Source organism: Harpia harpyja, chromosome 3 (genome assembly GCF_026419915.1).
Source record: "Harpia harpyja isolate bHarHar1 chromosome 3, bHarHar1 primary haplotype, whole genome shotgun sequence".
Taxonomy (NCBI): domain Eukaryota; kingdom Metazoa; phylum Chordata; class Aves; order Accipitriformes; family Accipitridae; genus Harpia; species Harpia harpyja.
The window spans coordinates 52,650,914-52,675,584 of NC_068942.1; the positions used below are offsets into that span (position 1 = coordinate 52,650,914).

At 37.8% G+C, this 24,671-nt stretch overlaps 1 protein-coding gene across 3 annotated transcripts in view; it reads left to right on the forward strand.

Moving 5' to 3' along the window:
• The window catches only part of NUBPL (NUBP iron-sulfur cluster assembly factor, mitochondrial), an 89,294-nt gene that overhangs the window by 31,915 nt on the left and 32,708 nt on the right, over positions 1–24,671 (forward strand). For all 3 annotated transcript variants that reach the window (XM_052782577.1, XM_052782576.1, XM_052782575.1), the window contains exons 5-7: positions 571–610; positions 701–791; positions 23,977–24,070. In XM_052782577.1, the coding sequence (XP_052638537.1) occupies positions 571–610; positions 701–791; positions 23,977–24,070 (225 nt within the window). The remainder of the gene's footprint in view (positions 1–570; positions 611–700; positions 792–23,976; positions 24,071–24,671) is intronic.

Consider the following 24,671-nt stretch of genomic DNA (forward strand, 5'->3'; position numbering starts at 1 on the left):
CATACAATTGGCCTCAGCCCATCGATCCAGCCTGTCCAGATCTCTTTGTAGAGCCATCCTCTGATTCATGAGATTAGTGATAGCATAGTTTAAAAAAAAAAAATTAAAATCCCATTGTGTTGTAGGACTTTGATTTTTGTTCTGATATCAATGACTCAGCATTTAGCAAAGTATTCCAAAGGTAGAGGGCTGTCCGATAGGGGTTTTATGCCTCGCAGCGTGGGGATTTCATACAAATAGATAAGGTTGCTTTCAAGAGCACAAAGTGACATTATATTATGGGCAAATGCATTGTTATTCTGGCAGAAGCTGAATGGTATCAGTAAAATGTAACAACCTAAGAAAAAGTGAGGCCAGGTTCTTGGGTAGAATAGATAAATGTATATGTATATTGAAGGTATGAGGGGGGGAAAAAAAATAGACAAATGCTTTTAACAGAGAGAGAAAACTGCTCTTAAGAGGAAAAAAAAAATGTGTAAGCTTATTTCTTAAAAAAAAAAATAATCTAAAACCAAACTGTAAAACCAACTCCCCCCCCCTCAAAAAACCCATTGTTTCCTTCTGTTTTAGAAAATCTAATGAGGCCCCTTAAGAACTATGGAATTGCATGGTGAGCATATGTTTTAATTTAAATCAAGCTTCTTTAAAGGTGTACTTGGTATTGTGCTGGAAAGCTTAAGTTTTTGCTTTGTTGTTTCAGCATGTCTATGGGTTTCTTGATAGAAGAGACTGCCCCTGTTGTGTGGAGAGGGCTCATGGTAATGTCAGCTGTTGAGAAGTTGTTGAGACAGGTAAGGACTTAGGTATGTATTTGTGTTTCAAACTAGTCAGTTATTTTAAAACGCATTTAAGTGATAACATTAGTGTCCATGACATTATTTCATTTATTAGTGGTGAGCATTTTTGTATCTTGGTGGTCATAAATTCTTAAGAATTTAATCTTAACTTCAGGTAAGAGGGAAAGTTGACGCTTTTTGCATTTACCTATCCCCTTCAAATAAAGCTGTTGTTCCATGCATTTGATGAGTGAATCACCCCAATTTCCCTTCCTTCTCATTCCTTTCTCTGTTTCTTTGTCATTGTTAAAAAAAAAAAAAGGCATTTTGAAGTTGTCTAAGGATTTGAATATATAGCTGTCTATGCATATTGACCGCTGTATTCCCTTATGTGCTTGTTAATTCACCAGCACTAAGAATTCTTGGATGGCATTTAACATATGACAGGTACACGAAAATCATTAGATACCATCTCTGTGTAATGCAGATAGATTGTTAGTTAATAAATTTCCTGGCATATGGAAGCAGGGTGGCTTTTTTTAATTCTTGACAGATTTTTTTTTCCCCTCTTATTGTGAATAAATCTGTGAAGTGCTAATGAGACAAACAGCTGAAAAAATGCATTCGGTTTGCATGTTTAGACATTGAAGTGACCCAGATTGTTCACGACTGACATCCATTCCAACGTTTTAATGTATACAGCTTGGAGATCACTACATTTCTGTATGTCTTTTGTGAATGCCTCCAAGTCTTGTGCTCCCTTAATGACTGAAAAGAAGATTTTTTTTTTTTTTTTTTTCCCCCAGCCTTTTTCCATTTTTACTGAATTCTCCTCTAACACAGACATTAGAATAGTGGCAATCATTGCCCTAGTCAACAAAGCCATGTATCTGCCAAAATTTCAGGAAGAACATCTTTGTCTAGATCTGGCCTTTAAATATAAGGGGTGTCCATGCCAATAGCTGTGGAAAGCTGTTCTGACCTCTTTGTGTGTTGCATTGCATTGGCCAGGCTCACAAAGACTAGAGCCTAAAACCTCGAAGGTAGAGCTAAAGTTAGCACCTGCTGTATTGGCATACTCCATCCTGGGAGACTGGAGACTGGCAGGCACTCCAGTGCCATTACTTCAATCAGTAGTATCCCCAGATGGGAAGCATGTGCCAGTATCCTTGTGGAGGGTGTGGATGATGCCGTGTAATGAGCTCGTTGCTCCCTAGCAACCAATGAAGCAGTAACGTGCTGGCTGATCGTGCTGTAGAACGAGACAGAGTCCATTAATGCTCGGGGCATCAGTGATTTCCCTGAGAGTGGAACCTGAATTCTGAAAGACGAAGGCTTTACAGCTAAATTTCTTCTCCCCACAAGCATTTTGCTTCTGCATGATGACCAGGGTAGTCTTAAATCTGTGCTGGAAAAAGTTGTTTGTATCTCCTCCTTCGAAGAAAGAAGCTCACAGGTCACACAGAGAAACAGCAGGTTCTATCTAATGTACATATACCACATGTAATGTGGTTTTTAGAAAATAACTGGTAAATTTTCCAGCCTAACACATGCTACTTTTGTTTTAAAAACTATAATCTCCCTTCTGACATAGTTACTAGTCAGTCTCAGGAAGGGGTTAACTGTAGAACCAATAGTGTTATAGCCTTGGACACCTAAACAAGAGATGACCACAGCATGCAATGATGTTTTTAAAGATACTGTCATTCCATTTTATATTAGAAATAGTTTTGTGATCTGTTGGGAGCTTTGAAATTTTTCCTTATTTTTTCTTTATCTGTTCTGGTTGATCTTAGCTATTACCTTTTGTTTGACAGGATAAAGTTGCTTGCAAGAGTAAAATGCTTCTGCTTGTATTTAACTTTCTAAAACCATGTTCTTAAGAAATAGCTGCTTTACCTCTATAGCTACATATAAACCACTTAAATTAGCTCCCTAATTTAGATTTATAGTATAATGTAAGGAGCTTGTGTGCATTCAGACAAGCTGATAAAATATTAAGTTCTTAAAATAATTAAGTCAACCAGAAGACACAGAGGTTCCCAGACTTTTGTATCAAAAACTCTGGTGGTATTTTATAATGGTGTTTATTGTTAGATGGTGGAGGGTTTTTTTGTTTAAGATCATCAAGACTATGTGTTCACTCTGTAAATAACTGTGGATGCTTGTTTGGTTTTTTTCTGTATGAACAAATCTCTTTTCCAGAGTTTATCATGCTTCAGATACTCCAATAAAGCATTGAAGGGCCTAGCTTCCAAATTCATTAATGGGGACTTGTTAACTCATTAACTTGTTAACTCATAATTGGTCTGTGCCTGTAATGAGTATTTAAATACTTCTCTTACACTTGCAACTTAATTAAATTTCTGGAATTCTTACTTTGGAAAATACATTTGTTAAATATATACATTATGTGCTTTCTTATATACTTACTGCATGTAACCTCACTCTTTGTAATATGTGTATATTTGTCCTTCTCTAGTTTTACTTCTTTGGCAGATGAATGGCTTTTCAGCACAGTCCAGATTCCATCCTCATTTTTGTCTCTCTTCACTTCTACTTGCATATGGCCAGGATGTACATCACTTTTCAGATGTAACACCACCTTTTAAATCCAGGCTCTCCTTTTGCCACATGGCTAGTCTGACAAGCTACCTTTGTTCTTGTGTGTTCTATGGTGTCAGACTGGTAGATAACAGGCAATAATATTGAAGACCAAAATTAGTGCTTGCTGTTTGTCTGGTAATCCATATCTCATGAGCAAATACAGTTTTCTGGAATACATCATATCATTTTCCTTAAACAGAGTTTGAAGGAAATGTGCCTTATAATACAAAATAGAGTTAACAGTTTAGTATACTGTACAGCTTCTTTGTTCACATTATTAGATGTACTGTAGGCCTGTTCATCCTGCAGGGTGATTTTTTTTTTTTTTTTCTCTCTTATCTGGGTTTTAACTCTTCCCATGTCCCTGCCATAGTTACCTTCATGTAAAAATTCTTTCACCTCTGTTAACACTTCCTTTGAATCTTGCTTGCCTGTAGGTGAGATAGAAGAGAGTATTTTTTTGTTTACTTCAGTTTTTTAAAAGATAGTTCTTTTCTCTGAAGATATTGTTAAAGCCCAGGTAGGGAAGTTTTGATAGTTCTCCAGTGTTATCTGTAGCACTAGCCTTTTCTATTCAGTTTTCACTTAACATACACTTCAGAAGCTGCCTACTCTTTTGTACAGTCCCATTCAGCACTTGTTCCTTTACTCTGTGTGTGTCTTGACTCAGTGCTATGGTACTTGGTTTAGATTAAACAAGCTACCTCAGAATGCATCGTCTTGGTGTATTTGTTGTGGGAGTGACTTCTGATTAAACTTTAGGCTAAGTACAGTAAAGATACAAATTTTTTTGAGTTACCTAAAGCCAGTACTTGAACAGTAATGTGTCTGAGAAGCTCTGTTGAAATAAGTATCAAGTAGACAGCTAAGAACCTTAGAAATAGAAAGATTATTAAAAAAAAAAAACAACCCAAAAACACCCAAAAAACCAGGCAAGCAAAACTTGTTTGCTGGTTTAAACTGCTTTTGCAACAAGGATTTTAAATGGTCATCACCACTGTCCCATACAGTCTGCATGGTAAGTTTTCTAGCACCATTCTCATTTTTGTCTGAGGACATCTTGACAGCTCAGTGGCAAAGGAGCAATTAGAAGGGTGCAGGCACAATTCTGAACTGATCCAGGAGCAGCATGACTGGCTGCTGTATGTCCTGGAGTATAATGTGGCAATTGTTCTGCCAAAAGGTTGGGGGAGAGGAAATGGCATGGTGTTGGCTGCCAATTTAATAGCTGCTATAGTCATAGCAGCAATACGAATGGAGGGGGTTTCTTGTTTAGGCAGTAATCAGTAAAACTTTTAATATGAAGGATAGTAAGTGTTGGTTTCTCTGATCTTGAACGCTCTATCTTACTTTACGTGCGTTATCAAGTTGAAATACCAGCAGAGAAGGAAGAAAGTTCGATATGTAGTGGACATGTCAGCTTTTCTATTAAAAAAAAACCAAATTAAAAAATGGGACTACAGGTAAAATATGAGTGCATATTTCAGCATGTAATGTTCTCCTTGTCTTTGTCATATCAATAGATAAAGTTGTATTACTATTAGAAGCAAGCATTACCTACACAACATGGATTACAGAAGTCAGCAATTCTGTTAAGTGCAAACAGTCCCCTTGGAACTAGCCCCCAAATCTGCTCTCTTTTCAAGGTGGGGATCTGTGGTTGGTTAACATCCTTAACAGGATTTCTTACGCTGACATGACACTTTAACCTACGTTTTTGCAGGCTAGTTGGACCTTATATGGCAAGACTCTTGTATTTCTTCCTTATCATGCTCCTCTAGAGTATCAAGAACATTTTGTGCATTGGCAGCATCCTTGGTATAGTATGGCTATAAAGTAGAGCCTCAGCACTGTTAAGTGTACTGTGAGCTCTAAAGGTTCCTTAGATGTACCTGTCGTGGTTTAACCCCAGCCAGCAACTAAACACCACGCAGCCGCTCACTCACTCCCCCCCCCCCCCCAGTGGGATGGGGGAGAAAATCAGGAAAAGAAGCAAAACCCGTGGGTTGAGATAAGAACGGTTTAATAGAACAGAAAAAGAAGAAACTAATAATGATAATGATAACACTAATAAAATGACAACAGCAATAATGAAAGGATTGGAATGTACAAATGATGCGCAGTGCAATTGCTCACCACCCGCCGACCGACACCCCGCCAGTCCCCGAGCGGCGAATCCCTGCCCCCACTTCCCTGTTCCTATACTAGGTGGGACGTCATATGGTATGGAATACCCCGTTGGCCAGTTTGGGTCAGGTGCCCTGGCTGTGTCCTGTGCCAATTTCTTGTGCCCCTCCAGCTTTCTCACTGGCTGGGCATGAGAAGCTGAAAAATCCTTGACATTAGTCTAAACACTGCTGAGCAACAACTGAAAACATCAGTGTTATCAACATTCTTCACTCTGAACTCAAAACATAGCACTGTACCAGCTACTAGGAAGACAGTTAACTCTATCCCAGCTGAAACCAGGACAGTACCTGATAAGGATGAACACGTTTTCCCAGAAAGATGATGAAGCTTTTCCTGGCGTGGCTCAATTCTAATGAGTTCCTAAAACACTTTTATTATTATCTAATTGTAATTCTTCCATCTCTTTCTTGCTGCTTCTTTTAGAACAACTTTAGTGCCTCTGTTTTATAAAAGGTACGTATTGAAAGAAAATTAAAATAAACCAAATTTTCACTGGGAGGGATATAATTGGAAAGGAAAGAATACAGGGAAATTAGCAGGAACCAGATTTCATAAAACTTCCAATGCAGAGCAGTTGCACGTGAGCAAAAGGAAATGGGACCTTGTACTTTGAAGCAAGGACAGGCTTTATCCCCTGTAGATTCATGTTGAAAACCATAAATTCAGCAGAAGAATGATCAAAATTATTTTATTAGCTCAACCCAAAGTTGAATAGGGCTGTAGTCTGAAGATCCAGTCTTGTCCTTTAAAAAAACTTTAACTCGGTTTATGCAATTATAACAATTGTATGTAATTTTGAAAGTTTGGCTAGAGATGGAGATTTTGTGTGCTGCTTTCCTTCTGAAGCTGTCCTCTACTAAAAGAACTGCTTCGAAACCAGCACTTGTCAGAGGTAATGGTGATAGTGTGTGTGTGTGAGTGTATATATATATATATATATATTAGAGTGTGTATATGTGAGTATACATATATGTACTCAAACCTTTTTTGTAGCATAATTCTCTGATGCTTAGTTATCATACATAAGTAGTTGTAGAGTATCATATGTTATTGGGAATAGGGAAGATGCAGACAGATGGATAAATTGTCTTTGAAATATTGAGCAGACTGTGGGTTGTGAGGTCTAGGATATTTCAAGAGCCTCTGTGAAAAAGCTGCCATAAAAGCAACAGTGGAGTGAATGGAACAGTAAAAAATTATGTTTAAAGCTTTGGGATTAGATTAACTTGGAAACAGTAGTAGTATTTAATTCTTGGAGAGCAGAGACTATGGAGGCTATATTGTTGTGGGTTTTTGATCATTGCCTGAAGTGGCCCATCTCTATAGAGGAGAATATAAATGTTCAATACTATTTTTGTTTGACATACATTAGTTAGTAAATTATTATGTGCAGTTGCTACTGTTTGAGAAGTGTGTATGTAGTTATTGGTATTCTCCTTTCCACCATTTAAATTAGAGAGGTTGCATATGTGGATTCGGGGACAATTTTTCTTTAAATGTGGTTTATTTTAGGTATACATTAATGCTACACTTGGGAGGACCAGAAAAATACATAAGGTATTGAGGGCAAATAGCAGGTATTTATACCTGGTAAAATAGCTACCATGCTGACATTGACTGTTTTACTGTGCATGCTCAATGCAGCAGAATGTTCTGTATCTGGTGTCTGTACACATCAGTCCAGTGTCATGTATCATGTGTGTTTATAACACACTGTGTTAAATCGCATAAATTCTTCAGCATATAAATTTTCACAGTTTTGTACCATCTAGTTTGCCTGTGTGTATGAATAGATTTCTTACAAATGGAACAATGGAGAAATTGGGGGAAACCATTCCAAATTAGAAGGAATGATGTGCATTTGATTTGGAAGCAATATACGACAAGAACATTGTCAGTAAGGTAGTTAGGTACCACACGCTAAGCTGTCTGCCTGATTGATTAGTGTAGTTTACTAAGAGTTGTCCTTCAGCTTCTGTTTGTGTCTACATACTCTCTTTTGCCTTACATTTTTGGAACCATGCAAATTTCATTCTGTTTATATACCATGTTCAGCACTGAAGTGAGTTATCGCTTCTGAAGAGATGCACAGAAATAAAGACTAGTATCTACAACTTCCAAGTAAATCTAAACTTCTTCCTTTGATACTTTTTTCATATTTATAAAATAAATTTATTATACATTTTTTTCTATTGAGCACAATATATTTTGAGTTTCAGGTTCCCAAAGTATGTGTGTGTATCAATGATATAAAATCTGTTAAGAATGCCTAACGTGAATGTAAATGTGTCACTGGCATTCACCACAACTGGTATTCATCAGAACCTAAATGTCTTTTGCAGACGTACACACAATTGCTTAACTTCTGATGGTGCATGCTACCTTGCATATATATTCTCCAGCAAAGAGCCATCCAGGTGATAAAGGGGATGGAGCATGTAATATGTGAAGAGACACTGAGAGAACTGGGGTTTTTTTGGCTTTGAGAAGGTTAAAGGGAGATGAACTGCTGTCTTGAACTACCTGATGGATACGTACAGAGAAGATAAAGGTAGATGCCTCCTGAATGTGCAGTGATAGCACAAGAGATAATGAATGCAAGTTGCAGTAATAAGAAATGTGAGGGGGTAGGGGGGATTGGTTGGTTGGTGTCGTGGTTTAACCCCAGCCAGCAACTAAGCACCACGCAGCCGCTCACTCACTCTCCCCCCACCCAGTGGGACGGGGGAGAAAATTGGGAAAAGAAGTAAAACTCGTGGGTTGAGATAAGAACAGTTTAATAGAACAGAAAAGAAGAAACTAATAATGATAATGATAACACTAATAAAATGACAACAGTAATAATAAAAGGATTGGAATGTACAAATGATGCACAGTGCTATTGCTGACCACCTGCCGATTGACACCAAGTTAGTCCCCGAGCGGCGATTCCCCCGCCCCCACTTCCCACAGTTTATATACTAGACGTGATGTCACATGGTATGGAATACCCCGTTGGCTATTTTGGGTCAGGTGCCCTGGCTGTGTCCTGTGCCAACTTCTTGTGCCCCTCCAGCTTTCTCACTGGCTGGGCTTGAGAAGCTGAAAAATCCTTGACTTTAGACTAAACACTACTTAGCAACAACTGAAAACATCAGTGTGTTATCAATGTTCTTCTCATACTGAACTCAAAACATAGCACTGTACCAGCTACTAGGAAGACAATCAACTCTATCCCAGCTGAAACCAGGTCAGTTGGTTTGTTTGTTTACAGTGAAAGCAATCACACATCAGAACAGGGTGCCCGGAGAGATTCTAGGATCTCTCTTTTGGAAGATATTCAGAACTCAGCTGGGCAAGACTCGCTGAGTAACCTGCTCTAAGTTGGTCCTGCTTTGAGCAACAAGATGGACCAGACAGATAACCTCCTGAGGCCCCTTCAAACGTAAGTAGTTCTGTGAATCTGGGATTAGTTCTAGAATTGGCCTATTTGACTGTTGGTATATAACTCCATTAAAGCCTAGAGGTCAGAGAGAATGGTTCTGCTTTTCACAGAGATCACTGCTTAGAGCACTCAGTCAAAACCTAAACTGAAATGCATGTGTCTCTCTAATACAAGTGCCCTAATCACCAAGCTATACAGTCATGCTAGCTCATCTCTCTTGCTCAAATTAATATACAATTAAGTCTTGCAATCAAATGAGCAAGTTTAAATGTAATGACTGAGAGCATCCTTTCCTCACTAGCATTTCCAGTCATTTGGCCAGTCTTTTTAGACTTTAGAGGTGCTGATCAGATCCCTGTAGGCAGAGACATAAATGTTGAACTCGAATAAGCCTGATCTCTTGAATAAGCATCCCTAATATGAACTATGAAATAAATTTTTTTTTTCCTGTCATACCTCTTGTTTTGATAGAAGTACCTTGATCTAGGAGAGGTTTAAAAATGGTGATTCTAGGCTTGTGTGCATTGATATGCTCTCAGGCATCTTAGAATTGAGTAGCAATGCCATAAAGAAGGTTGTGGTGGAGACTTATGGCAATTTTTTGCTTTAGCTTTAGTAGCTTACTGCCTAGGATGCAGACCTTTATGAAACTCAGTCTAACCATCTGGCCCTCCTCTGTAGTGCATGGAGAACCATAGGTTGATTTTTTTTATTTTTTTTAAATCCTGCTATCAGTGTTGGCCTTGAGTATTTTACAGTATAAATTGGACAAAGAAAAATTAAAAAATCGCAGCAAAAGACATCTTAAAATAAGTTACACATGTAGAACATATTTTTTATGTCCAAATTTTTTAGAAGAAAGGTTGAAGAAAGGCATTCAGGAATGAGTTCAGGAATGGACTCTGGAGACACAGATTTGAAGGCTAGCATGTTTTTAAGTGTTTGCTAACAGGAATACTGGTGGTACTTATTTACATGAAAAATTTCAAAATGCAGACTACAGTAGACACCTAATGCCACTCTTCTACTTTCTCTATTCTTCTCCACTAATAAGAGCGTCTTTCTTTCTAGCTGCTGTAGGTTAGATGCAAAAAGGGACGTGGGTATTGCTGTGCTGAATGTTGCAGTGCCTAAGAGGTAGGTGCCCTGCCTGCAGGAATGGAAAGCTAAACTAAAGCCTAGGCTGGAGCCACTGCATACCTGGGATGGTGGTAATACATCACTTGGCATTCCCAGTGGTACTATCTGAGGGGTTACTTTCCCCTCCTGGATTTACCTTCATACTCTTTCGCACTGTCTTAGGAGAATAGGTGCAAGCCTTGGATTTTAAGGGTAGCAAAAACTTCTTATCCTTTGGATCCATCACTTAAGCAAATTGGTATAGTTCCAGTTTTGCTGTGTTTTATCACTTACATGGTAAATGTTATAGGGGGCTTGCTCAAAGATGAACTTATTATTAGTGTGGGCAAAAACCTGTGTCTCATCAGTATGAAATTAGTGAGAGAGTGTATTGGTGGATGAGAGGGAGCAGCGAAATGGGATTTAGCAGAGAATGACACGTATTGGGTCAGGAGGAAGACGACAATAACAAGTTGATGGCTCTGATTTTTTTTCAGCTATATTTTGAATGCATTGAAAGGATCCCCAGAATAGTAATAGTGAGTCAATGATGAAAATTATTCTTATTGTAAATGTAAAGAGCAAGTGAAGAAAAAGCACTGCAGTGAAGCCAGAAGATTTTTTTTTTTTTGAGTCTAGATTTTATTTTTAACGCTTTTTGGTTTAGGAAGGGCACTCTATCAAGAGATTACCATTGAAGGCATTTAACTCGCATTATGGCAGTAAATTTTCAAGACTGGAAAAGAGTGAGATGCTGCAATGGGAAATTGTAGCAAAGATGGTCAGAAACATGAATAGCTCTTAGTATTTTTTATTTCAAACTTTTATCATCTTTTTGCCTTTTAATACACATTTAACAGTCTGTGCACACTTGTCTGTTTATCAACAGAGTAGATGTAGCTAAAGTGTATGTGCTAAATGCATATTAATATTGTTTTCCTCTTTCTATGTTTTGTGTTTTGGCAACATCTTCCATTTGAGAATTTTCGCTAATATCAAAATTGACTTGTATTTCACAGTATTCGTGTATTTATCCAGTCTGTAAGTAATTGAGGAATTGAGGCAGATAGTCTGTAGCAGGATATTTACAGTTTACGTTTCATAGAGCTAAACAAAGCTGTGCTTGTATTATAAACTACAAAGATGTGTTTATACTTTGCCGTGCATAATTCTAAAATACAGTAGTCTCACCAGGTGTCACTACAGTGAAAAATTTGCCAGCATTTCAGCAATTACAAAAATATTTCTTCTGTTTTGAGTTATCTTAGCCTGAGGTGGGCATAGAGGTTGCTAGTTCATGCTAAAGTCTGCTACTTTCCAGTTTGGAAAAAAAAAAAGTTGAGACATCAATGTTCTTCAGAACAGTAAGAGCAGTTCCATTTTCAGGGAGTTGGGATGCTTTTCGATTTTTCTTTTTGTGATCCAAAGTACGAAAATGAAAAGATCCAGACATTTCATCCCTACACATAAGATCATTGATATTATGTATTTGTTCTATTTAGAAAGGTCAAGATCTGCTATTGAGATATTTTGAAAAGAGGAACAACACTCAATAATAAATAGTGGACAAACTTTGCAGTGCTAAGACTGCACTTTCATATGCTACTAAGACTATGTCTACAGCTGGCAGGCAGTAAACAATAACTGAATGCTTGTGAGATTTTTTTTTTCTTAAATCTTTAATAAGCTTTCATTCAAAGCAAGGAGGGTCAATTAGCATCCCTCATTTTATTGCTGAAATTCAGGAAACTGTTTCAAGGGCAAGATAAACAGATGACCCACTCATACCTTATAAAAGAATTTGTTTTAAAAAATGCTTATACTGATTTTTTGTTACATTTATTTTGCTAAGACAAAAGGACGAATAAACTAATTTCTTCTCATCCAGAGCCCACTGAAATCAATGGAAATCTTGACACTAACTTCTACACCATACATTAGTCGTGATGTTGAAGTTTAGAAAAACCTCTTACAGGAATTCTTATAATCATCACTGATTTGCTTAAATGCTAATAATCACCTTGAAAGGTCCTGTCTGTCCAGAGAGAACCGCCTTAACTGGTCCCAATCAGTATGTACATATTTAAAGGAAATGATTGTACTTCCTGCAGATTAGAAACTAAACATAGATTCAGAGATGTAGCACCCAAAAGTGTGGGAGATGACAGAAAGCTCCTTCTTTCCATCCCTCTGCCTGCCAGCTTAACTCCTTATGGAGTTAGAGTATTCCTGCCATAACCCTTTGACTCGAGTGCTCCTGTATGTTTTGGGATGGGTATGATTGAACAATTATGAGCTTGATTCTTTCTTTTCATTTCTGGCTGCAGCTACAAAACCTGTTCTGTTGCCTTTCTTCCCTTAATGAAGGAAGCAGGATCTATACGGATCCCTGTTGCTTTATTGGCTCGTGTTAGCAGCTGATACGAAAAGGGATTATAGTCTCTGAAAGGAATTGACAATCATAGAAAGAAGTGTTAGGAAAGCCAAAAGAAAACAAAAACATTAGCCGACAACTTACTGCTGAACTGGAAGCATTTGCAGTAAATGTATTTTAACTGTCTTTGAGGATTAAAAAAAAAGGCAAAAAAAAAAAAAGCCTAACAGCATAGTGAGAATGTATTTACAGCAAACATTTCTTGGCCTGGTTCCTCAGCTGTCATGGTTATGACTGTGCAGCTACTGCTGCTGTGGGAACAGGCTGTGTGTTTTCTTTGCTCTGCTTCCAGTAGTCTCATCTCTCGCCCAGATTACACAGGTATGCATGTGTCTGCCCTCCTTTGCATAAAACAAAACAAATGCAAAACATGCAACTGTTTTGCTGGGTTTGTTGACTAGACAGGAGGCAATGGCAGAGAGCTCATGGTGTTTCAAAATGGCTGCACTGGGGCTAGAACTGATTCCCCCCCCCCCCCCTTTTTTTTTTTCCTTTTTTCCCCTTGAGCTTTTAAGGGAAACTGTGCTGACGTTTAAGGTTTCTCTGCAACAAAGTTCAGAACTTTGTGCCTAAATGGCATGCAGCTTCATTCTTGGAAAGAGGTGGTGATTTAAGCGTGTTCTTAAGTGTTTGCTAAACAGGAATACTGGTGGTAGAGGAAGTAGGAAAGGAGATGGCACTATTTGTTTTCTAAATGAAGTTTCCATTATTTACGTGAGACTTTTCAAAAAATAGTAGACACCTAATGCCACTCTTCTACTTTCTCTATTCTTCTCCACTAATAAGAGCGTCTTTCTTTCTAGCTGCTGTAGGTTAGATGCAAAAAGGGACGTGGGTATTGCTGTGCTGAATGTTGCAGTGCCTAAGAGGTAGGTGCCCTGCCTGCAGGAATGGAAAGCTAAACTAAAGCCTAGGCTGGAGCCACTGCATACCTGGGATGGTGGTAATACATCACTTGGCATTCCCAGTGGTACTATCTGAGGGGTTACTTTCCCCTCCTGGATTTACCTTCATACTCTTTGGCAGTGCCTTAGCAGAATAGGTGCAGTATCTTGGAGTGCTGAAGTTAAGAGCTTGGTGTGGAGTAAGTGGAAATTAATGGTGTAAGTCATAGGTTCACTGGCTGGAAATGAACAGTACTGAAGGTGTTGAGCAAGAAGGCTATTAGGAAAAAGCCTATGGGATGTGTGTCACTTTCTGTCCTGGATTTCAGCACCTAATTGTAGCCTGTATCGGACAGCTCTGTGGAGCAGAGATTTAGAGCCAAAATCAAGTATCTTCTGTTACGTGCCAAGACCTTTCTTTTGGTTTAGCTTGACAAACTTATTCTCTGTTCATAATAACAGCCTGGGAAGTTTCCATAACTATTCAGCCAGGACATGGGAGCTGCAAGTTCAGTTACTTTCTTAGTTTAGCATTTAAGCCCGTTTTTCCTGCTACCCAGGAGAGTGCTCTGAAATCATGTACAGCAGTCAAAACCTTCTGCTCTACAGCTAGGGATGCAAGATTCCTGGGGCCAGGACTAGACATGTGAGCAGGGAGTGTGACCAGTGCTATGCAGCAAATTCAGTTAATCCGAAGTTTCAGCTTTCCAGGTGAATATCTCAGCTACTGGCCTTATATAGGGTCCTGGTTGCTTCTATGTCTTTTGCATTCTTGGTTGTACAGTGGCCCAGGTAGGTGCCACCTGCCTGAGAAATTGAAACTTACATCTTCCAGTTCATAGATAGGTTCTGTCATATGTCTAATTATGATATTAAACATCCACAATTATAACAGCAGAACCACAGGCTTTGGTTGGTTTAGGGGTTTTTTTGTTGGTTTTTTTAATGGCTACAAGTGCTCAGCTTTGTGTTGGATTCAGTGTTATCACTGGCAGGTGCATTTAGAGCATTGGGCCTGTAAGACTTGCTCCTTTCTCGCAAATGTGTTTATAATTAATGGATCCTAAATGGGCTTCTGGTTGAAACTTGGTGCTCAATGGAGATTTTGGTATTTCCCTTCCTGAGTAGTCAAGATCTTTGAGGGAATTTTTAGGGATGCTTCTGAATGTGTAGGTGGAGCTCACCAAAGCTGCTTTTTTAGGTATGTTTTTCCCATTTTTTAGCATTTCTTTTTCATCTTTTTGATCAAAACAAAATTGGAACCTCCCCACCCTGAACATTGATACATTATTTAGCATTACACACTAATTTTACTTAGTAAATAGACTATGAATATAACTATATGAAAAGCTTTTTAAAATTAATATTGAATTAATTAGATGTTAAACTGATTGCACAGATTTGGTGTTGGTTTTTTTTTTTTTTAATAATCCAGCTTGCATTCTGACTGTTGGAAGCTGACAGGCTGATCTTTCACTCACACCATCCTCCCATATCTCTTTTGCTCCCAGAAAATAACTGCAGATATCCAAGAACAGCAGCAGTTTTTGTACCAGTATTCTTTGTAGGAAGTGATTATTTCTCACATACCAAGTGATTGACACAAATGTAAAGTAATTGTGCTTAAGGTACCAGAAATTAGTGTCTGTGTGTCATGTCCTGCTCCCGCCCGCCAAGAAAAACCCACTTTTCTGTACTATTTATGAAGCTGCGGTAGATGTTTTAGATGTTTCTCCTCTTAACAGCGTTTTGCTCCATCAACAGTATCTTTTAAAAGAAGGAATATGTTGTCCCAGCAGAATGATGCCTTTAGAATACTGCTTTTTTGTTATGCAACTAAAGTGGGTGCCTATTTTAAGTACTTTTTCTGCTAGATATAAACAGTTTCTTCTGTATAAAAACCATTAACTAAGAATTGGAGCTAAACAAAAATCTGGGAAGCAAATGAAAATATGAAGACTCTTCCTTGCTTGGCAGTAATCACTGAATGTCCCCGAAACTCATGGTATTGGCACCTTCAGCAAATTATTTTAATTAGGTTTAGAATACAAGTTACACTTTTAATTTATTGTTACAGATTCATAACTGAGGGCACTAGTGAATGCAAAAGCATGGTTCTGTGGGCACAGCAATTATTTTGGCAATCTATATGCGATGCTTTCACAGATTATCTGTTGCCTAATTCCTAGTAAATGCTTTTATTACTCTAGGAATAAGACATTCAGCACATCTTTAAACTGGGGGAACGTTACGTGTGCAACTGCAAAATGTGTACAATATTAAAATCGTATTTATTTTCATTTCTACATCTTGTCTGTGTCTTTAATGAACTTTCTGTGTTGCACTTTTCATAAGGACAACCTATATGCAGTTGTTCTTTCTCCTTTCTGACCTAAAGGTGGCTCTTTTAACAGAGAACGTATACCAACCTCACAGTCCCATGGTGAAGAATCCCAGCAAGTCACTGATCTGCTTTGCTTGCTCTTGCACATGCTCTAGCTTACATTCTTTTTTCACACTCTCTCATCCTCTTGAATCTTCCTGTGGAGTTGAAAGGTTCTGTATTTTGTGCAGCCTTGTTGTGACTTCTTGTTGGGAGTATTGATTGTTGTGCTCTGAGGTAATTCAAGCAGACTCTCCAATGCTGGTTTCATTAGCAAGGGTAGACTATTTTGAATTCAGTGACTGGAGAGGATGTGCTTGTGAATTTTAAGTACGGAAAGTTTGGAGGATGTATTATTGTCCATATGTGTGAAAAACAGGTTATTTAAAAAAAATAAAATAACATTTTAATATTGAAATTTAATGTTTCACCCCAAGGCTACTTACTCTGAAATCTGATAACATCTCACCAGGCAAAAACCCGTCCTGTATTGAGATTTACTGTCTTTTGGCCTCAGTTCAGTGGTCTACATCTAATTGATTCCATTCCAGTTTTTATATTGCACAATTTATGGTAAAATTGGAGGGTTTTCTTCAGCAACATTTTAAGTGACTTGAATAACATCTGTCATGTTACTTTTTTCTGTAATTCTTTTTCTGAAGGCCTTAGACTGGCCTCTGTAGAAGTTCCCTTTTCTGTACAAAAAAGTGTTACATGTTGTACTTAAGAAACTGAATTTTCTGACCTTTTTAATCTAATGATTTTTAGTTTAAGCGCTAATTTAAAATCAGTGTCTTGATGATGGGTGTGAAATGATGCATATATTAGTCTGTTGGTACCCCAATAAGGAATTGATTAATTTTCTTATTGTACCAGAATATGAACTGAAGCTTAAGGAAGTTAAATAACTTGTGAAGAGAATTAGGAACAGTGCTTTCCGTTGCATAGTTTCAGCATTCAGTCTTAAACTATATATCAGCTTTTAACATCATGACAAAAATATAGGCTACAATACATATGGGGAGTGGGCTTAATAAGCTTCTCCCTTTTGATATTTGTCATCAACACTTGTAACGTTTCCTTCTGTTATTATTGTAGGGAAAATCTGAATCAGGCAGCATATATAAATTGTATGAGCTTAAACTGGGTCCTGATAATACTGCCTTAAAAATGTGTTGTTGGCTTTGGGTTTGATAGCTAAATAATGCTTTTGCCTTTGTGTATTAGTTGGGAGAGCTCAAAGAGAATTTATAGTTTAGATGATGTGCTTAACATAGCTGCATCAACCTGGTGATTAGTTTGATGATGTGATGCTAGCCCACTTTATTCTGATTTGTTTACCTTTATATTACCTTATTTTTGTGCTTACTTTGATTGTTAAAAGACATAGGAATAGAAAGTTGCATCGTTCTGTATTTCTTTTCCAGATGTCATTATTAGGCAGCTGAACTACAGACAGTTCTGTATTATAGAACAAGAAAAAAAGGATGTGTGTTTCGAAGAAAAGTTTCTGCAAATTATGTAGTGCAGACTGTTTGTGGGTCAAGGGTAGAGAGCAGCAGATCAATGATCAGTCTCAAGACTGACTGCATAATAAAAGTTTGCTTCTCAAACTGTTGTCTTTTAGAGAGTAAGTGCTTTGAATCCCTGAGAAATGGGAATCTCAGCTCACGAAAACTCTTTGTAGTAACAACTTGAACCTAGTGGAAGAGTCTTTTAGACATGGTAGTGCTGATGCAAGCTCCATCAGTTGTGCTGGGAATGCACAGAAATATTCCTTTTCAGTCATCCCCAGAGATTGTCCCCAGAGTCTTGTGGATGTGCCCCACAGCTGTCTGCTGTCTTCCCTTCAGGATGACATGATGTTGACTGGGCTTTCTGAAGGTAAGTAGGAGCCCAGTCTTGAGTGCTTTCCCTCTGTCTCCTAGAACACCCCGTAGAGAATAACCTCTTTATTGTGGTCTTCTGGGAGTTGTTTAGCTTTGTAGGTTATATAAATGAAGGTGACAGAAACTTCAGGCTACTACATTTGCCTTCAGTTCTTAACATTATTAAAAGACACCAGGGAGGAGGAGGCCAGTTTCTGTTTTGGTTGTTGAATTGAACAGGACCCTGGCTTTCTTCCTAGGCACTTATTTCTAAAAGTTACTTTTAGCCTATATTGAGAAAGAATAGGAGAATTTCCTTCTTTTTGTGGAAATCTTTGGAGCAAACTGTTCTTATGCTTCACCTCAATTTTGCTCTGAACTTTGCAGAACAGGCTGCTCGGAAATACTTTAGAGGGAGTTTGAACCATTGCAGTGCATCTGTTTTTTATGGTGTTAGATTGCAAGGCTTTGAGATTGGTTAAGCATCAGAGGACAAGTCAAAGGGGCAGTTGTCTTTGTTCAGAAAGTGTCAAGTTGTATTAAGCACTATGGAATTGTCGCCTTTATCTTAGCGACGACCACGTCCGGCTGAGACGGCACAGAGGTACTACATCCCACCTCTGGGCCAAAGAGCACAGACACCAATATGAGGATGCTACAAATGGCGTTTATTCAAAGCAAACAGCGTCTTATATAGGGTCTCACTTCGTTTCCACCTACTTGCGTTACGCGGTAGCTCTGTCATGAGGAGGGTGTTACCCTATCTTCCCGTACCATTGCGAGATCTTCCGTGCGCCAATCCCTACATCGGAATATCCTTCTATGGTATAAGTAGTTACTTCACTACCAGAGAGCAAGTTTCCATAGGGACTAAAAATCTTCTGGTTTATGTCTGGGGAATGTCTCCTTTCTTTATCAAATATTTGTGAAAATAAATAATTTTTTTTTTAATTAAAATGCCATGTTTCATTATACTATTCCTAAATTATCTGTTTTCTGACATCATGAAACTACTTATTTGTTCCTAATGTCTATGTATGTTTAAGCAGAATCTTTAAGTAACTTTTCAAGGAAATCTTTTAAAATATTTGTTTATCTTGCACTAAAAGATGTAAATATATGTGAACAGTTATATACATATAGATATTCCTTGAACAACAGCATTTCTTACCTTTATTTTGTTCAGCTGTTTGCCTGTGTTAAATCATTTATATACGCAACAAAGTAGTTAGGAGGAGGGGGGACCTGGCAGGAATAGACCTTAAGCTGCCTGCAATGTAGCTCTTGGTACTTCTCTGATACTGGTGTTCAGAGTTTGGTTGGCTGCTGCCAAGTCTGCACCTGCAGTGCTGCTTGATTGAAACTCTGCATGTATTCTTCTTAAGAAGAAGAAATAAATAATATCTCCTGTTATTTACCAAACACCAGGATTACTTCAAAACCACAAGTAGCAATCCTTCTGTGCTAATATTCTGTCATTTCTGCCTTGTGCACAGAGGATGCTCAGGCTTCATTCCTCAGCAGAAATGCCATCTGTATCTCTATGTTCTACCTTGGGTTTAACTTGCTATTTGGAAACCTTACTCAAAATGTGTATCTGGTATTTTGATTATGAATTGTCACATAAACAGAGTGATTGATTAAAGTAATTTGCATAGAAGTGTTCGTGGTGTTTGAGCAAGCGAAAATACACAGAAGCACATGGCACTTAATTACATTGCTTAACAATAAATGTCAAGTTAAACCTTTTTAAAAAAAGATGAATGCTATAGTTAAGGAAAGTGCAATTACATTTCTATGGTTTGAAATGTTTTACACACTGTATATATTAGAGGGGCAAAGATATTAACACTTCTGTATGTGCAAAGGTGCTGACAGATTTCAGATGCTACAAGGCAGGCTTTTGTAACTGCTGTCTGCTTATTGCTTGCAAAGGGAACTCGTTTACTGTAATGTGCTGTTAATCTGAGCTCATTTACTTGTATGCAGCCACATTTGCATACAGACACTCTCAGAACTGATTGAGAACATGAGGACTGGTGGTCCTGATCTGGTAAATTGTTGCATATAAGCAGGATTTGCATTCAAATTAGTGTTTTATATCACAGCCTGATTATACGTCCCAGTTTAATAAAGTTGAATGAATAGCAATAGTAGATTTCAGAAAGCCACTCCTCTGATTATATGTTCCAGTTCTAAATTTAATTTAAAAAGTCTTTCCCCTCTTTTTTTCCTCCTTTGCTGAAATTTAGTAACAGACCTGGAATTTCTTCTCCCATTAAATAATATGTACACTTCTATAACAAATTGTTATACCTTCCAAATTACATTCAATAATTTGTTTAATAAAAGACTGTCATATTGCTTTTGTGTTTCTCTGGGAGGGTAATGGAGGAGCAACTGAACTCCACGGTGTTCATCATCTACTTCTTGCAGAGTAGAAGAGAGTAAAAGGGAGTCTACAGAGTGAAATGGGATGAGGTGCAGAGTTCCCCACCCCAAGTCTGAGCAAATCCATGTGTCTAGAGGACACTGCTCGCTATTGGGTAAAAACACTAGCTCAATTCTTTTCAGCAACTATAGCTATGTCATTGTGGTGCAGCTCTCCATTCTCACCCCGAATTACAAATGAAAAAGAAGAGAATAAAATTGTGAGGATAACTATTCGACTACATCCAAAATAAACAAGGTTAATTTTAATGAGGAGCGGTTTTCCAATCTAGTTTGCCATCTGACTTTCTCCAGTTCAGCGCCACAGCAGTGGCATAACTGAGAGGTGTGTGCAGGGTAGTTCTCACATATGGACATCTTCACTGTTGCCTCTTCTGAACTGGTGTGACAAAAGCCTGTCTTCCTCCTACTCTGCACAGCAGCAACACATCCTATCCACTGCTGCTGGGATGGTCTAGCTTCTCCATTTTTCTGTGCTCAGATTTATAAGTATTATAATGGAGCACAATTCGTTTGATAAAGACAGCTAATTTCTTTTTTTCAATCCATGAATTTAAAGAAAATACATGAAATAAGATGGTTTCAGTGCCATAAATTGTTATAATTTAATTGCACCATGTATTAACAGAGTATTTTTTCCTGTTGCCTAGCAATGAGATTAACCATGAGATTCACCATGTGCTTAAGATTCCATTGTAACTTCTGTTTTCAGAGGTTTATAACTTTAATAAAAATGATTACTCATAGGACAATCCAGAAAGTGCATGTTGGAAGTTCTTTTTGGCGTTACGGAGTCACCCACTAAGGAAGCTTGAGGCAGAAAGGTCTGGTGCCCTCTGATTTCTGTACCCATTCTCCCATGCTACTATATGTGGTAAATTTTGAAACTAACTTCTCAAGGAACAATTGTTTTGTGTGTTTTTGAAGCAGTAAGCTATTTATAAAACTGTTCTTTTACTTTAAAGGTTCTACATGGAGACGTTTTTACCAAGGCAGCTACCTCTGCTTAGAAGAGCAGCAACTGCTTTGTGCTTCCCCACAAAACTGAAAGCCTAGGAAAGGGTTTGAGCACTGGCGTTTGAGGTCTTCTCCGTTAGTGTTCCACATAGTAATGGAGTAGGTCTAGACCTTTTCTTTGGGGAACTGTAATGTTTGCTAGGTAGGAGGACCACATGAAAGAGACTAGTGCTTGAAGAGGTTGGAGGAGCAGAACCTCTGGTAAGAGTGAAAAGTAAAGCTATAGGTCAAACCCGGAAAGTTGCCTTGTTCCACAAGAGCTAGTTTAAAGTTAGGGACAGCAAGTATATGCAAAACCAGACAGCTTTTAGCTATGGGAAAGAAAAAACCAGTTACCTCTGATAAGGGTGCAGTTTGGATTGTCTTGTACTACTTCATGAGGCAGCGCTGTACCTAAAAGGACTTGACTTTGAGTTCATGGAGAAAAGGGCTGAAAACTACTCATATCCAAGTTTCTTCAAGAACAAAGAGTTTTTAGCAGACAAAGTGATTGGAAACTATGTCAGAATGATAGTAGTGCAATGGCACTCAGATGTGTTTCTGAACTGCGTCTTGCTGCAATGCAGAAAGTAGAAAAACCAGTTTATTCATAGTTGCTGTAAAAGTATTTAAGGAAGGAGAATATGATTACTGAACTTGTAAATTTGGACTTAACAAAAGATGCCAGGATCAGCCTTTATGAAGACATTGGGGGAAAAAAAGGTATTTTGAGTTAATCCATTTTAAAAAGTAGAACTCTATATACCTTAGTGTTTCAAAATGGTTGTGATTGTTATGAAGGATTCATTTTTGCATATTAAGATTTACACACTTAACTATTTATAGAGGATCTGTGTGTTTAGTTGTGAATCTTTAAGGAACTTGACTTTACTCATGTTGTAAACTACTGCTACTTTTTAACATCTATGTAATTTCAATTTGTCACCTTTATAATGGTTAATTTTTAATTAAGAAACATAGAAATATAAAGTTCATGCCTTCAAGTAAGCAAAGTAATTTTCACTGGAAAAGGAGGCATTCATCAGCACTGGCATTTATATTGCTTTATAACTAAGCAAGATGAGTTAAGAAAAACAAAGTAAAAGGCATATTTTTTTTAGATAAACTGGCTTCTCTATCCCGTGCTTATGTTTCTGTACATACATTTTTGCACATATATGTAATTTTTCTTTGGGGTCATATAGTCTCAGTATGATTACGAATGATAATTATTTTCAGAAATCTGCTAGGTATATGTAATTTTTGTTGACAAAATATAGATATTATAAAATAATGCAGATATTATAGGTAATACAGATCAATATTAAATGTGAAAAAAGTGCAGTGTTTGCTGTGGTTAACATAAGTAGCATTTCCTATTTAGCTAGACTATCTTAGGCACCATTTACTGCTTCTGCAGCCTTTGTATAGAAAGTGAGGAAAGGGAGGTGTGCCAAATTCCATTTCTCACTGGAGTGCTACATTGGGTTAGTGGTCTGGATTTCACATCGCTTGTGCTTCCCCAGAACGTCATCATCCCTACAAGAACTGGGTGAAAATGAATGAGTGTTCCCCTGACAGGGTCTAACATTCCAAGACAGTAGCTGGGGGACTGGCAGAATGTTAGTTGTTTTTGCTGTTAAAGTGACACTGAGGGAATGTGTAAAATAAAAGAGAAAGTAAAATCCTGCTCTTGTTTGGTATTTTCCTCTATTAAAGCAGCTCATACTGTTGTATCTTACTTATTTTGCATGAATCAGAAACATACCATGTAATTGCATTATGTCTGTGTGGAGAGAAAAGTGAGGAGGAGGCATTTGTGGGTCTTTATTTTTAACGTGGTTATGATTTCTAAAGCTTCTGTACTGCAGAGACAGAAGACCTCACACATTACTGCTGGCTAGTAAGAGCATGCTGGTACTAACCTGCACCATGTCAGAATTGAATCGAGGATTTCCCGAAGCCTAGTTAAACTGTTGGGAAATTGTTATGTGAAGTATAGCTTGGCTTTACATTATAGGACCATTTCTGTTCTCAGGAAGAGAACCTTTATTGCGGTACACGGTGCTCTGGAGAGAGTTATTTGGCTCTCCTGGAAATCTTTCCTAGTAAAGAATGTAAATAATCACAGCATTCCAGCATTCTCATACTTGAGCCTAGTATCTTTAATGGTCACTCTTATCTGATGCCCAGCAACCAGTAAACTTTTAAAATTGTGTGATGTCTTAAGTACGTTGTAAGTTTGTATAATTATACTGGGTGATTTTCATTTAACAAATCTGTTGTTTGTTTGTTTGTTTGTTTTCTCCCAACAGTTCTTTTTCCTAGAAAAAATTCGGTAGTGATAGCTCTAACTTTGCAACAGCAAACCAGAAAAAAATTGCTAAAGATTTATATGTAGTTTCAAACAAGTGATAAGAAGCAAGCAAAATTGGTTTTAAATGAATGGAAACAATTCCTAAGCTGTATTTGAAATGTGGAATTTTAACCTGAATTTTACCTAACATTTGCTTCTAGCCTGCGATTAAGCAGCTGCAAAGTAAAAGTCTTAAGTTGTTGTTGCTTTTTGGGGGGGAAAGAATTCAATAAGGATTATGTTAATGAAGTTAACAATAAAGTTGCGCTCATAGTTTGAGTGATCAGCAAAGATTGCATCTCTTAGAAAAATAATGGCTTGATCCTGTACTGAAAGTGTGACTAAAAGGCATCTCAGTAGCAGTCTTTTGAGGTGTCCTTGGTTCACTTGTTTTACGTTATAGGAAACAAGGACTGCCATAAAACACAAAGTGCCTTAAATAAAACCACTTCAGACCTCCAACATACATTTTTACTGTTGTCTTCTAGGTTGACTGGGGTCACCTGGACTATTTAGTAATTGACATGCCACCTGGGACTGGAGATGTACAGTTGTCAGTCTCACAGAATATTCCAATTGCAGGTATGTGTATTACTTGACTGCCTCAGAGATTTGAAGTTAGTTAAGTCTGGTAGCTTTAGAAAAGTCTTATTTTAAAATGCTAGTCAAAAATTCTTTTGTCTTTCTAACACACTAAGGAACTGTCCTGTCAGTTGTGGGGTGATGAAAAACACTATCAGTCATTTTTAACATGTTAGCATGATGATTGTGTTACTTTCTTTTAAGCTAAGTTTCAAACAGATTGAGAAGTCTAGTATAGCAGTACTCTTGAAAAAGGCAGTCATGCCAAAAATTGGTAAGGTTAGTTGTAGAAAATATTTTCTTTGTCTGTACCTACTGCACAGTAAAGCTAATACAATAAAATAGTTTGTCTTCATGATTGCTTTCTAGTTAGAAGCTAGCAACACTGTTAATGCACAACATTTATTTAGATAAACTATGCAGCGCTGCAATACGCTAATGCATTCTTTTTTCTCTAGTGTTATGAATTTGACTTTTTGTAGGGGATTTAAACTTCAACAAATCAATCTTGAGATGTGCAGGCTGCCCTCTAATCTCATTGGTTTCAGCAGGAGTTAGAAATACTGCTTTTGAAAGCAAGCTGAGCATCTCACAAGACCTG